The 16,265-nt window shown below is 41.8% G+C and overlaps 1 protein-coding gene across 1 annotated transcript; it reads right to left on the reverse strand.

Annotated features, from left to right (window-relative positions):
* Positions 1-13,098: 13,098 nt before the first annotated feature.
* Positions 13,099-13,647, reverse strand: LOC133034241 (uncharacterized mitochondrial protein AtMg00310-like). The gene has a single exon (XM_061109296.1). It carries the CDS (start codon positions 13,645-13,647, stop codon positions 13,099-13,101), a length of 549 nt encoding a protein of 182 aa, XP_060965279.1.
* Between the last annotated feature and the right edge of the window lie 2,618 nt (positions 13,648-16,265).

A 16,265-nucleotide genomic window follows, 5' to 3' on the forward strand; every position in this document is an offset into this window, starting at 1 on the left:
GCAAGATTTAGACAAATCTTGGTAACGCATTGCCAAACATGCATAGGATCATCTCCATCTATAATCTCAGATGTACTACATGTAACTCCCATCTTTGCATGTTTTGTCCATCTCTTCAAAATATATTGAGATGGTATTTTCACAATATTACGAAAGGAAAATACTTTAAGAATATGTGAGCATAGTATTCCTGCAAACTCAAAATTCTTCCAGCTACATATTAATGCATTAACTGATGAGCCATATTTAACCATGTGATGAAAATACTTACCATTAGGAGTAAGCTTATAATCTGTCATTGTTCCTACCGCGGTACAAATTTCCATAGCACAATTATAAGCTTTTGAAAAATCAGCCTCAAACATTCTTAACACCGCAGGAGTATACACAGTTGCTGCATGATTCAAAATTTTAATTGGGAGGGATGGTGCTAAATTAAGTTGACTTACTCTAAAGTCTACTTTTAACTCTTCATAACGACGATCATTAATCAACCTCTCAAAATGTTCAAAAAATGCAGCATAGTGTGTTGATAGCTAACATACTTCTTAAGAACATTATTCATGCTTTCACTTTGTTGAGTAGTAGTCATGTTTGCACAAAAAGTCTCTCTTCCATATACCAAAGCTCATTTTTCCTTCAACTTGAACTGTTGTACCAACCAATCATTATTTTTAAGATTATATTTCCTAAGCATGTTCCCCCAAGCATTAATGAATTCAAATTCTTCATCACATTCATATATGCAATTTCTAAAATCAGAAAAAATTCACGAAATCTTTCAAAAACACTACTCAGGTGTTTTGTTGCATTCTGATACATATGCCAAATACACAAGCGATGATAAGTTTCTGGCCATTGAGATCTTAATGCTTTTGATATTGCTGCAATTTAATCAGTAAGAATCGTTTTTGGCTTTTTCCCTGACATTGCTTCTATAAAAGTATCAAATAACCACATAAATGTTTCAGTAGTTTCATCATATAACAATGCAGCTCTGAATATAGTGTTTTGTTTATGATAATTTACCCCAACGAATATAGCAAACGGTCGACAATCATAATTTTTTCGGTACGTTGTATCAAAGCTAACAACGTCACCAAAGTTGTGATATGATTCCTTCATTCGTGCATCATCCCAAAATATATTTGTTAACAAATCATCTGTGTCTTCTTGCATTGCATAAAAAAATTAGAATCTTTTGACTTCATCTTTTGAAGATATTCAAGAACACCACCTGTATCTCCTGCACGCATTTGAATTGTTCTTTTGGTGTGTATATAATTTCAACAATTATCCAAAATAAATTTGAGATTTTCATGTCTACCGACTCGTCTCATCATAAGTTCCATACTAGCTTTAGGAGCAATTCCTGAACTCTCTACCAATTCAATTTCATATGCTTGAGCAGGGGTTATTCTTCTTTGTGACATGTGTAAATGACTCTTACTAGGGCTTGCAGTTATATGTGTATGCTCTGCATTGAACTCAATAACTTGATATTTTCCTAATGGATGAAATTTTAACTTCATCCTTGCCAAACACGCAGATCTGGTTTCAGCGGATGAGATTTCACATAATCATATCGTTTGTCCTTTTTACGAAAGCCTTCACACGAGTAACAAAAAATTTTGTCTTTTACTTTTCCATTTTCATTATCCTTATGCCATTTGCTTTTTCGTATGTTAAAGCCAACTTTATAAGCATAAGCATTATAAAATATGTAAGCTTATTCTTCAGTGTCAAATTCCATATTAATCTTTGGTATCTCTTGTTAAGGAATGTTGGAATGAATCTGTTTTGAGACAAAGAAAAAGAAAATAAACAAAGAAAAATGTACAAGTTCTATCTAAAGCAACTATAGCTACTTGGAAAATATTAAATGGTATAAATTTCAGTTTCAAATTTTTTACTAACCTTTTGTATCTCTTTAATAGGAATATTAGAATGATTCTCATTTATTTTTACTGTATCATCAACTGTTATTTCTTGATCTTCATTCCTTTGATACAGTCCTTCTGTTATCTCTTGATCTTCATTCCTTTGATATAGTCCTTCTGTTATCTCTTGATCTTCATTCCTTTTATATAGTCCTTCTATATTTATTTTCTGAATAAATAAAAAGAATCAATATTAATAGAGATCACAATTTGCTTCAAATCAATTAAAAGTGAGAGAGAGTATGTCCATATCAAGTAAGAAAAAAAATTGAGAATGAGTCATATCAAGTAAAAAAAAAATGAAAGATATAAAACATAATAAAAAAAAATGATATAGGTATGATATATCTTGTTCTGGTTGTTAGTTTGACATCTTTTTCCCATAAAAAAAATATGATATATATAAATAAATTTCTATTACATAATTTATTAAAACAATATTTTTTCATATTCTTCAACAATAAAATAGGAGTTTGAATGAAAAATTATCAAATATATAAGATATTGATTAGTTTGAATAAGAAAGATAATGAATAGTCGTTTGAGATATTTTATATATAAATAAAATGACTATTAATATACTTGGAGAGAGAATAATAATTAATCGTGTCACTATACAGTAAATTAGTTGTTTTTTTTTTAGAGAAAAACTGTTATTATAAATTAATGAGGAAGTTCATTTACAACAACAGCTTGAATAGGAGCAGGGACATCTGCTCGCCAAACCATATCAGAATCCAACCTTAAAGCAAATCTAGCCAAACCATGTGCCGCATTATTCGCCGAGCGACAAACATGACTCAGTGACACTCTAGGAAAAAAGGACATCTGATAAATAACATCCTAAATTAAATCATGGAAGCGACTATGATGCACTTGGTAATTATTGACACTTTGGGAAACAAGTTGTGCATCAATTTCAATGAAATGGATAACATAACCAGAGTGATGAAGCCATTGTAAACATAAAGAGATAGCATGAGCCTCAATCTCCTTGACTTGAAAACATCCACGAATGGATTTGGATATGGCAGCCACCACATTACCATTAGAGTCTCTCACAATACCACCAATTCCCATAACCCCAGCAGCAAAATCAAGAGCAGCGTCGACGTTAAGCTTAAGTTGACCATGGGGAGGGGGCTGCCAAGATTTATTCATCACAGGTTTAGCAGAGGGTAGGGGCGCCTGTCGACTGGTATGGGAATGGAATTCATTCAGGAAATGAAGAGCATTGTCAACAATTATGGTGGGCAGATTTGTTTGCTTGCCAAATAAAGAGTTATTACGGTCATGCCATAAATACCACATGATACAAAGGATTATGTAAAGCCCGCTTAGTTAATTTGGAAATTAGCAGTTATTTATGTTAATCAGGAAATTATTTATAGCTATTTAAATAATTTATCATTGTTATTTATGGAATTCAGATATGCATAATTATGTCATCAGCAGTTGTTATATTTCGCATTTCCGATGTCCGGTATTTTGGAACGCGGCGTTTGGCTCAGTAGAAATCACAACTTAGTATGTTAGTATTTTGGGGACGGGTTTTAGACATTGGGAATGTCGGGAATGGCCGGAAATTTAGAATGTCCCAAAAATACCCCTTTAGTATGATTTTAGTGATTTTATGGTGGAGGGGCAAAATGGTCTTTTTGCCCCATTAGTGTTTTGTCTTTTAGTGACTTTTAATTGGAATTGAATGTTTATTTGTTTAATTGCTTTGGCTGAAAAAGGGATTTATTAAGATGATATATTATGACTTTTATTCTTTTTCCAACACTTAGCTTTTTTTTGAAAAAGAAATTCCAAAAAACTCACACACAAACACTCTCTCTCTTTCGGCCATCTTTGAGCAGCAAGGAGGGGGAATTTTCTTGGTGATTCAAGTCTTCCTTGTGTTGATTTTAGTGATCCTTAGTTGCTTGTAAGTGGTTCTCAACCTTACTTTGTGTTTTATTCAAGAAAATGATGAAAAGTGTTGAAAATGCATGTGATTGTGAAATGTTCTTGCTGCTGTAATTTTGTTGTTAATTTATGGATTCAAAGCATGATTTTTGATGATAAATGAGTTATTTGAAGCATGAGTAGCTAGGTTGTTCAAGCTTTTAATTTATATGTGAAAATTGATGATTTTTGTGAGAAAATGCCATGTTTTGTTTACGTATATTTCTTTGGATGTTATTGTTAGTTTGCAGAGGTGTTTTAATGCTTAGTTAAGTAGAATTAACTAGGCTAGGGTGCATGCTAGTGGGTTTAACCAAGTTTGAGTTCTTGAACTCAAAGCTTGGTCTTCAATGGTGAAATTTGCTTGTGTGGTTTCTGGGTAGGTTTGATGCCTTGGAAATGTTTATTAGGGTCTATTTAGCAGGTCTGGAAAGTTTGGGATCAATTGGGTTCGAATTGGTCAAGATATGGGAATTTTTGGTTGCTGCCTGCGAGGAACCGGAATTCCGGTTGAGCATCCGGAATTCCGGATGGGGGGTTCGATTTTTCAGAGCAAGATTCCGGTTGGGCAAAGCGGACTTCGGATGGGGGATTTTCAGAACCACAGTTTTCCTCGTTTTGGGTTTTTAGGGGTATTGCCATGCTTTTTATCGATAGGGAAACTTTTAGTTTCAAGTTTTAGTCCGGGAAGTGATTTAGCATGTCGCTTATAGCGTTGTGATTTTTATGGTTTAGGAGCCGATGTCAGCCGTTCGGCTTCGGTTCCGGTCGGGTTGGCGGCACACACAATCGGAATCCGGGTAAGATTAGTATAACGGTATGCATATGTAGTTTACATGTTTAGCGTGCATGTAGGAAGCACAGCTAGATTACATTAGATATGTATTTAGGCTTCGAACCATCCAACCTGTCACGTCGGTACGGTACCGGGTATGACCCGACGGCGGAGTATGGCCGGTTTGGCCGATCGAGTGACAACTTTGGTTGGTGGTTCGGTGCTATTGACCTATCCGTCGGTACGAGCTGGAGTATGACCGACGGCGGAGTATGGCCAGGTTCGGCCGATCGGGAGGATACTTGTCAATAGTACGGGTCACGAACGTTCAAAACTCGGTACCATGTTGGACATGGCGGTAGTGCTCGGTACCATGTTGGACGGGGCGATGGCGGGACTCGGTATCGTGTTGGACACGGCGGTCGGTTTTATGTATGATATTATTATGCTTTTCTTGCGAGTACGTGACTCACGGTTTACGTTCATGTGTAGGTAAAGGCGAGGCGATTCTTGATGGACGTGAGCGAGCTTATGAGATTGTACATGTCGGGGCGGTTAGGCTGGAGCGTACGATCCTCGGGACGACACGGGCGAGATCTTGTAATTGTCGTTAGACGACTTTATTTTGATGTAAAAGTTGAACAGTAAAAACGTTTGTAAATATTTTTATAAATCGGGATCCCGAGACTTTTTGGTAAAATGGTTTATAAGTTTAATGAAAAAGCAAAGTTTTAATTAATCACGTTTTTTTCATAAACCTCGTTGATTAGCAACGAGCTGCACAGTACGTTTAAAAATCACGTAATACGCCTAAATTAGTTAGGGTGTTACAACTTGGTATCAGAACGCGAGTTGTCTTAGAAAGATCGTCACGACATGTACGATCATCATCGGCGGTTAGCTCGGTTCACGGTTCGGTAAGCCTTTATTGCTTTAGTAGTTTATTTTATTCAGTTATGAAAAAGAAAAGCTTGTTAGGAAGCATGTTAGTAGCCTGATAGTAGAATAGGCGCATGTTTCATTTCTAATTTCCAAATTAAGCGGCATTAGTAAGCTCGCCTTGAATACGACCTGATATGCCAACTCTTGGTTTCGCAGGCGGTTCTAACTAGATGGACGCCAGGCGGACTACCAGGAGTCGAGGCAACTCAGTGGGGTCGAATCGGGGAGAGGGAGCTCGGTTTCCCCACTGCTGGCAGGGGCGGGGTAGAGGTCCGGCGGGGCTCGTGGTCGGGGTGATGAGAACCGCCACGGGGCTGCCCCGAGCTCCCCGGCCGTCGGGGAGCCCGGCCAGGAGTTACGGTTTGCGGAAATGCAAGCCGGGATCGAAGAGCAAGACCTCGAGATTCGAGAGGTTGAGACGGACGGGGGTGCTCCTGCCGGTTCCGGTGCCGGTAGTTCCGGCGGCACACTGCCCCCGCCGGGCGAGATGGTAGTGGCGGCCCATAGATTGGAAGCCCGTTGTATGAGAGGTTCGGAAACAAGCACCTCGGTATTCACAGGAGGTCCGGATGTGTCGAAAGCGAGCGGTGGCTTACGGTGATCACCGGAATTCGAACTTTATGGGTGTCACCAGAAACGACGACGAGTGGTGTGCGCCACATTCCGGTTCCGAGGAGGATGCCACAGTATGGTGGGACATGGTGTCTCAGATTTACGATGTCACCACCATGACTTGGGAGAGGTTCCAGGAACTCTTCAACGCGAAGTACTACAACGAGGCGGTTAGAAGCGCCAAGAGAAAGGAATTCGTTCACACGACCCGGCGGGAGAACATGAGTGTCAGCGAGTATACTACTCGGTTGTGGGATTGGCGAGGTTAGCCTCGGGAATCGTGCCGTGGCCGACTTCAGCGGAAAGGAGAAGTATGCGGGACGGGTTGCATCCCAAGATCGAGGCATGACACGATGATTACCACGACGGCACCACTGCGCTCGGATGGTGGAGAAGGCCTTGCGAGTGAGGGCGCGGTGGGGTGCATGTCGAGTCGGCTAGTACTCGGTTGGTGGCGGAGCTCCTACCCTCGCATCGGGCTTCGGCGGGGGGGTAGTGGTTCGGCCATTGATCGGAAGGAAGAGGGCACCCAACGCCGGCGGCTCGAGTCGAACAAGAGGGTTCGGGAGAACCGGAGAGCGAGAGGGAGTCGTCTGGTGGTAATGAGACTCGCTTCTCCTACCCAGTGCCCTAGGCGCAAGAGGCACCATCGGGGAGAGTGCAAGGGGCGAGGATGCTTTCATTGTGGCATGCCGGAGCACTTCAAGAGGGGAATGTCCCCGGCTCGATCGAGGAGGCCGCAGGGGCTCCGGCGATACCCACTCCCGGCCCGGGGTGTTCGCGATCACGCGGGCGATGCGGATGCCGGCCCATCGGTTGTTACGGGTCGGATTCTTATTAACGACTCGTTTTATTCGGTCTTTGTTTGATTACGGGGCTACACGTTCTTATGTGGCGGCCGAGTCTTTAGTAAGTTGGGTAGACCACTTTGATAGATATGAGTCGGGGTTTGGAACCACATTGCACAGCGGAGAATTGGTTATCTCCGATAGGTGGATTAGGTCATGCGTCGGGATAGATGGTAGAGAGTTGAGCGCGGTCGATAGAGATGAGCTTAGTCGAATTTGATATTATTTTAGGAATGGATTTCCTATCTAAATATTCGGCGAGCATTGATTGCAAGAGGAAGATGGTGGTCTTCCAGCGGAAAGTGAAGAACCGTTCGTATTTGTGGGTTCGGTTCGGGGATCCGGATCCGGTGATCTCGGCTATGTCGGCGAGAGAATTATTGCACGGTGGGTGCTTAGGGTTTACGGCCGTGGTGGTGGACACCACTCGGCCGGTGCCTCGGCTCCGGCCGAGAGGACATCGAGTGGTTCGGGAATTTTTGGACGTTTTCTACGAAGAACTTCCGGGGTTACCACCTCGGCGGGAGATTGACTTTGTGATTGACTTGGCACCGGGGGTGGATCCGGTTTCTAAAGCCCGTATAGGATGGCTCCGGCTGAACTTAAGGAGTTAAAGATTCGGCTCCAAGGGTTGCTTGACATAGGGTTCATTCGGCCCGAGTGTGTCACCTTGGGGAGCCCGGTTTTGTTCGTGAAGAAGAAAGATGGATGCATGAGGATGTGCATCGACTACGGGGAGTTGAACAAGGCGACGGTGAAGAATAAATATCCATTACCTAGGATCGATGACTTGTTCGATCGGCTTCGAGAGGGAAGACGGTCTTTTCTAAGATTGATCTCTAGTTCGGGTTATCATCGAGTTGAGGATCGAGAGGAGGACATTCCAAAGACGGCTTTCCGCACTAGGTATGGACACTACGAGTTCCTGGTTATGTCATTCGGACTAACCAATGCTCTGCGGCATTCATGGACGATGAACGAGTATTCAAGGATTTCCTCGATATACGCGTGATTGTGTTTATCGACGACATCCTCGTGTACTCTCGATCGGAAGAGGAGCATGAGTTACATCTTCGGATGGTCTTGCAACGACTTCGAGAACATAGACTCTACGCCAAGTTCAAGAAATGTGAGTTACGGATTTGTCTCGAGGTGTCCTTCCTAGGACACATTGTGGGTAAAGATGGGATCGAGTGGATCCGGGAAGATTGAATCCGTCGGGGATTGGCGAGACCGAAGACGGTGACGGAGATCGAAGCTTCTTGGGGTTAGGCGGGTACTACCGTAGGTTCGTGGAGGGTTCTCCAAAATTTCTATGCCCCTAGCAGGCTTACAAAGAAGAATCAGCGATTTATCTGGACAGATAAATGCGAAGCTAGTTTTCAAGAACTGAAACAGAGATTGATTACTGCACCGGTACTAGCTTTGCCTTCGGACGAGGAGAAGTTCGTGGTCTTTTGTGACGCATCCAAACAGGGTTTGGGGTGCGTATTGATGCAAGCCGATCGGGTTATCGCTTACGCCTCCCGTCAGTTAAAGGATTATGAACAGCGATACCTGACTCATGATTTAGAATTGGCCGCAGTGGTTTTTGCACTGAAGATTTGGCGGCATTACTTGTATGGTGAGAAGTGCGAGATCTATACCGACCATAAGAGTCTCAAGTATTTCTTTACTCAGAAAGATTTGAACATGAGACAAAGGCGTTGGTTGGAGTTAGTGAAGGATTATGATTGCGAGATCCTCTATCATCCCGGAAAAGCCAATGTAGTGGCCGATGCCCTGAGTAGAAAGGGTCCCGGGCAGGTGGCTAGCATGGTTCAGATCTCACCTCAGCTAGCAGAGGATATGGTTAGATCCAGCATTGAGTTTGTGGTAGGTCAGCTACACAACTTAACGCTGCAATCTGATCTGCTAGAAAGAATAAAGGTTGCTCAGACAACAGATCCGGAGTTAGTGAAGATCCGAGATGAGGTATTGGCTGGTCAAGCCAAAGACTTTTCAGTGTCAGATAGTGGAGTGCTTTTGTATAAAGCCAGGGTTTGTGTCCCGAACAGTGGGGACTTGAGAAACGAGATCTTTGAGGAGGCTCATTCTACTCCATATTCTCTACATCCCGGTACCACCAAGATGTACCAAGATTTGAAACCGTACTTCTGGTGGAGCGGTATGAAGAGGAATTTGGTAGAATTCGTTTCGAGATGCCTCACTTGTCGACGAATCAGGGCGGAACATCGAGAGACCGGCGGGGGTTGTTGCAGCCTCTAACCCTACCAGAGTGGAAATGGGAGGATATTACGATGGATTTTGTGGTCGGGTTACCTAGGACCACGGGTTTGTATGACTCCATCTGGGTAGTGGTGGATCGATTTACGAAATCTGCTCATTTTCTGCCGGTTAGAACAACATTTTCAGTGGATCAGTTGGCAGAGTTATATGTCAGGGAGATAGTGAGACTTCACGGGGTACCGAAGTCTATTGTTTCGGACAGGGATCCGAAATTCACCTCCAAATTTTGGCAGAGTTTGCAACGGGCAATGGGTACGAAGCTAAAATTCAGTACAGCATTTCATCCTCAGACAGATGGTCAGTCCGAAAGGACAATTCAGATATTGGAGGATATGCTGAGAGCCTGTGTTATGGACTTTGAGGGTTCATGGAATAAATACCTACCGTTAATAGAGTTCTCGTATAACAATAGTTATCAGAGTACGATAGGGATGGCACCCTACGAACTGTTGTACGGTAGGAAATGTAGATCCCCTATCCTTTGGGATGAGACGGGGGAGAGGAAATGCCTAAGGTCCGGAGAATCGAGTTCGGCGGACCAATGAGGCAATAGAGAAGATTAAAGCTAGAATGCTTGCCTCCCGGAGCGGACGGAAGAGTTACGCGGTCCAGAAACGTCGAGATGTTGAGTTCGAGTAGGGGACCATGTGTTTTTGCGAGTATCTCGGATGAAGGGGATTAAACGTTTCGGGAAAAGAGGCAAGTTATGCCACTAGATTTACGGGACCTTTCGAGATTCTCGAGAAGATAGGTCAAGTGGCATATCGGTTAGCATTGCCTCCGGCTTTATCGGCGGTGCACAACGTATTTCATGTCTCGATGTTGAGAAAATACGTTTCGGACCCTCTCATATAATCGGTTATGAGAGCCTTCGGCTTCGGTCGGATATGTCACATGAGGAACGGCCGGTGCGGATCTGGATAGAAAGGATAAAGTCCTTCGGAATAAGACCATAGCGTTGGTCAAGGTTCTCTGGAGAAACGATGGTAAGGTGGAAGAAGCCACACAGGAGCTAGAATCGGATATGCGAGCTCGATATCCGAGTTATTCGGGTTAGATTTCGGGGACGAAATCCTTTTAAGGGGGGGATAGTTGTAAAGCCCGCTTAGTTAATTTGGAAATTAGCAGTTATTTATGTTAATCAGGAAATTATTTATAGCTATTTAAATAATTTATCATTGTTATTTATGGAATTCAGATATGCATAATTATGTCATCAGCAGTTGTTATATTTCGCATTTCCGGTGTCCGGTATTTTGGAACGCGGCGTTTGGCTCGGTAGAAATCACAACTTAGTATGTTAGTATTTTGGGGACGGGTTTTAGACATTGGGAATGTCGGGAATGGCCAAGGGAATTTAGAATGTCCCAAAAAATACCCCTTTAGTATGATTTTAGTGATTTTATGGTGGAGGGGCAAAATGGTCTTTTTGCCCCATTAGTGTTTTGTCTTTTAGTGACTTTTAATTGGAATTGAATGTTTATTTGTTTAATTGCTTTGGCTGAAAAAGGGATTTATTAAGATGATATATTATGACTTTTATTCTTTTTCCAACACTTAGCTTTTTTTTGAAAAAGAAATTCCAAAAAACTCACACACAAACACTCTCTCTCTTTCGGCCATCTTTGAGCAGCAAGGAGGGGGAATTTTCTTGGTGATTCAAGTCTTCCTTGTGTTGATTTTAGTGATCCTTAGTTGCTTGTAAGTGGTTCTCAACCTTACTTTGTGTTTTATTCAAGAAAATGATGAAAAGTGTTGAAAATGCATGTGATTGTGAAATGTTCTTAACTGCTTTGTAATTTTGTTGTTAATTTATGGATTCAAAGCATGATTTTTGATGATAAATGAGTTATTTGAAGCATGAGTAGCTAGGTTGTTCAAGCTTTTAATTTATATGTGAAAATTGATGATTTTTGTGAGAAAATGCCATGTTTTGTTTACTGTATATTTCTTTGGATGTTATTGTTAGTTTGCGAGAGGTGTTTTAATGCTTAGTTAAGTAGAATTAACTAGGCTAGGGTGCATGCTAGTGGGTTTAACCAAGTTTGAGTTCTTGAACTCAAAGCTTGGTCTTCAATGGTGAAATTTGCTTGTGTGGTTTCTGGGTAGGTTTGATGCCTTGGAAATGTTTATTAGGGTCTGTTGTAGTACTGGAAAGTTTGGGATCAATTGGGTTCGAATTGGTCAAGATATGGGAATTTTTGGTTGTTGCTTTGCGAGGAACCGAGAATTCGGTTGAGCATCCGGAATTCGGATGGGGGTTGATTTTTTCGGAACGGCAAGATTCGGTTGGGCAAGCGGACTTCGGATGGGGGATTTTTCGAACCATAGTTTTCCTCGTTTTTGGGTTTTTAGGGGTATTGCCATGCTTTTTATCGATAGGGAAACTTTTAGTTTCAAGTTTTAGTCCAGGGAAGTGATTTAGCATGTCGCATAGCGTTGTGATTTTTATGGTTTAGGAGCCGATGTCCAGCGGGTCGGCTTCGATTCCGGTCGGAGTTGGCCGGCACACCTGAAATCGGAATCCAGGTAAGATTAGTATAACAGTATGCATATGTAGTTTACATGTTTAGCGTGCATGTAGGAAGCCTGCTAGATTACATTAGATATGTATTTAGGCTTCGAACCATCCAACCCTGTCACGTCGGTACAGGCTGGAGTATGACCAGCAGCCGGAGTATGACCGGTTTGACCGATCAGGCTGACACTGGTTGGTGGTTCGATCTTATTGACCTATCCGTCGGTACGAGTGGAGTATGACCGGCGGCGGAGTATGACCGGTTCGGCCGTCGGGAGGATACTTGTCAATAGTACGGGTCACGAACGTTCAAAACTCGGTACCATGTTGGACATGGCGGTAGTGCTCGGTACCATGTTGGACGGGGCGATGGCGGGACTCGGTATCGTGTTGGACACGGCGGTCGGTTTTATGTATGATATTATTATGCTTTTCTTCTTGGGTACGTCGACTCACAGTTTACGTTCATGTGTAGGTAAAGGCAAGGCAGTTGCTGATGGACCGTGAGCGAGCTTATGAGATTGTACATGTCGGGGCGGTTAGGCCTGGAGCGTACGATCCTCGGGATAGCACGGCTGAGATCTTGTAATTGTCGTTAGACGACTTTATTTTGATGTAAAAGTTGAACAGTAAAAACGTTTGTAAATATTTTTATAAATCGGGATCCCGAGACTTTTTGGTAAAATGGTTTATAAGTTTAATGAAAAAGCAAAGTTTTAATTAATCACGTTTTTTTCATAAACCTCGTTGATTAGCAACGAGCTGCACAGTACGTTTAAAAATCACGTAATACGCCTAAATTAGTTAGGGTGTTACAGATTATTTCCATTTGAGAATTATCATAAAAATGGAACAAAGAATGTACAAATTCTCCATCACTGCTAGAAGTTGCAGCAGCCAAATCAACTTGAAATGGGAGAAGTCGCCAAACCTGCTTAGCTTTCTTGCAGAGGAAAAAAGCATGGTTAAGACACTCATTATGATAATTACACCGGGAGCATTTCGGATCTGGAGCTATATGTCTCTTGAACAGATTGGCAGCCAAAGGTAACACATTATGAATCACACACCAATAAATTTCTTTACCTTACGGGGTAAATTCAGATGCCAAAAACGAGACCACCATTTAGTATTAAGATTGGAAGATGAAGGGGACTCTTGATCTCTGATATTAGTAGCCAAATGATAGCCAGACTTTACATTGTAGCATCCATGAGGAGAGTGTTACCATATGAGTTTATCCGCAGGAGCATGAAGACTCAAAGGTATGCTCAGAATACGATCACTATCATATGAACAGAAGTGTCGATGAAGAGCAACATAATCCCAAGTACGATCAGCTGTAATCAAGTCAGAAACTCTAAGATCATTGTTAGCATCCATACAAAGAACAGGTGCAAAGTTCGTTGTACCAGGAAGCCAAGGATCGGAGGCACAAGAAATGGAAGATCCCGTACCCACCTTCCAACAAAGGCCTTTAACCAAGAGGTCCCTACCCCATAAAATACTACGCCAAGTATAGGGAGGATTATGGCCCAGTCTAGCTTGAAGGAAAGTTGAGCGGCTAAAGTAGCGATGGTAAAGGGTGCGATAAAGGAGTGAGTCATTGTTATCAACCAATCTCCAAGCCTGTTTGGCAAGCAGCGCTTGATTGAAGTCAATAAAATTACGGAACCCAAGACCCCCTTCTAACTTACTCCGACACAAAGCATTCCAATTTTTCCAATGCATAGAATGACCATCTTTTTTGAAACCCCACCAGAACCGAGCCATTAGACTCTCAAGATTGTGACACACTTTTGCTGGGAGCCGAAAGCAACTCATAGCGTATGTGCGAATTGATTGAACAACAACCTTTAAAAGAACGTCTTTCCCCCTATAGAAAAAAGTTTTTCTTGCCAAGCAGTAAGAAGCTTCCACACACGATCGTTAATACCACTAAAGACATCACTTTTGTTGCTACCAGTGTAGGATGGGAGTCCAAGATAAGATTCATGACAAGGTTGAATAGGCATACCCAGAGTCTGGTGAAAATCTCTTTGATCAGCAAGCGTGGTATTCTGAGTGAAGGACATGACTGATTTGTCAGCATTTATAAGTTGGCCAGAAGCACGGCTGTATAAATCTAAAGTACTCTTGACAGTAACACAAGATCGAGCATCAATTCTGCATAATAAGAGGCTGTCATCTGCAAATAGAAGATGAGAAATTGGTGGAACATGACGAGTTATAGCCAAACCCGTGAGCATCCCCTGGGCTTCTTGATGTTTCAAAAGACAAGAGAAAGATTCAGCACATATGAGAAAGAGATATGGAGATAGTGGATCTCCTTGCCTGATACCCCGTTCAGGAATAAGGTGACCAGTGACATGTCCATTAATAAGAAAAGAGAAGCTGGTAGACCGAAGACATTTCATAATCAGATCAACTAGCTTCACATGAAAGCCCATTTTCAAGAGAACATGTTCAATAAAGTTCCATTCCACCCTGTCAAAGGCTTTACTCATGTCCAACATCATAGCCGAATAGCCTTTTTTACCCCTGGTCTTATTTTTCAAGCAATGCAAGAGTTCAAAAGCCACTAAAACATTATCAGTGATCAACCTATTAGATATGAAGGCGCTTTGATTCTTCGAGATCACCAGTGGTAAGTAATTCTTGATGCGTAAGACAATTGTTTTGGAAATCAACTTGTAGAGCACATTACAAAGACTTTATGGGCCGAAAATGAGCCACCGTGGTTGGGGACTTAATTTTCGGAATAAGAGTGATCAAAGTATTGTTAATGAGTGAGGGGTCCCCATTATTGTTCAGCACATCAAGGACAGCCATAGTAACCAATGGGCCAACTATAGACCAATGATGAGTGCAAAACATAGGAGACATACCATCGGGGCCAAGACTTTTATCAGAGCCCATACTAAGGAGACCAGAATAAACTTCATCAGGAGAGAAAGGCTAAAGGAGAGAATCGTTCATGGCTTGAGTTATAGATGTAGGGATCACCTCAAGTGTTTGGGAAAGAGCATCATGATCAACACCATTACTGTGAAAAATAGAGTTGAAATAATCTTGAACTTGACTTGAAATACCATCTAAGTCTGTAACAACCAAGCCAGAAGGAGTGTGAAGCTTTTTAATACAATTATTAGCCTTGCGTCAAGCTCGTGAATGAAAGTATTTGGTGTTAGCATCCCCTGATTTAATCCAAGAGATCCTTGAACGTTGATGCCAATATACCTCTTCTTGTTCAAGGAGATCATCAAGAATACATTCAGATTTACGGAGCTCAAAAAAAAATTCAGCACTTGAATCGTTGGAATTATGAAGACCAGCAACTCGATCCTGTGCTTTTGAGATATTCTTCTTCATATTACCATATTTCTTATCATGCCAAGCTTGAAGATGAGTGGAACATTTTTTGATGTTGGTAACCACTTGCCTCATAGACTGGTGAGAAGATGGATCCCAATGGCGAGCCACAAGATCTTGACATTCAGTGTCATTAAGCCATAAGGCTTCATATTTAAATCGAGATCGCCTCTTAGGAGAGAGATGAACATTAGTCGGCTGATCATTCATAGTAATTTTGAGGGCCCTATGATCAGAAGAGTAATAATCAAGGTGATGAAGAGAAATGTAAGGAAAAGCTTGTTGCCAATGGGAATTGATAAAACAGTAATCCAAACATTCCTTCATATGTGCAGCACCTTCAAATTTATTAGTCCAAGTGTATATGTCATCATTATGATCAAGCCGTGTGAGATGTCCCTTGTTAACAGCATTGTGGAAATCATTAATAAGAGCATTATCCTGAAGAGTTCCACCAACTTTAAGGTCATTAGAAAATATCTCATTAAAATCCCCAACTACCATCCACGGATTTTGGGGAGCAATATCAGCAAGTCTTTTTAATATTTTCCATGTTTGCTTTTTTTCAACATTAGTGGGAGCACCGTAAAAGCCAGAAAAATGCCATTTGATTCCATCATCACACTGAACATAACAAGAAATATGATTCATTGAAAAAGTAAGCAAAGTTACATCAAGATTCCCCTTCCATAATAACATAAGACCACCCCCAAGACCTTTTCTAGGAACCTCAATTCCATTCAGAAAATTTAAAGCATTACGAACTCTATTGACTGAACCAGATCTTAACTTAGTCTCCATAAGGAAAAGGAGATGAGGAGCATGTTGGGAATTGAGCAGCTTCAATTGACGGAATCCTCGGGTATTCCTCAAACCCCGGACATTCCAGCTTAACACATTCATGGCGACTGGCGGGGTTGCTGCGCAACACCCGCCAAATCAGCATCCTCGTCCTCTGCAGAATTTGTAGATGGCACATCATCAACAAGGTCGGCTTCAGAATCAGTTACAGTTGCTGT

The sequence above is a fragment of the Cannabis sativa genome, chromosome 1 (genome assembly GCF_029168945.1).
Source record: "Cannabis sativa cultivar Pink pepper isolate KNU-18-1 chromosome 1, ASM2916894v1, whole genome shotgun sequence".
NCBI lineage: Eukaryota > Viridiplantae > Streptophyta > Magnoliopsida > Rosales > Cannabaceae > Cannabis > Cannabis sativa.

Bases quoted from the DNA above. Each gene is read 5' to 3' on its own strand.
- LOC133034241 (XM_061109296.1), bottom strand. From the start codon at position 13,647: ATGGCTCGGTTCTGGTGGGGTTTCAAAAAAGATGGTCATTCTATGCAT.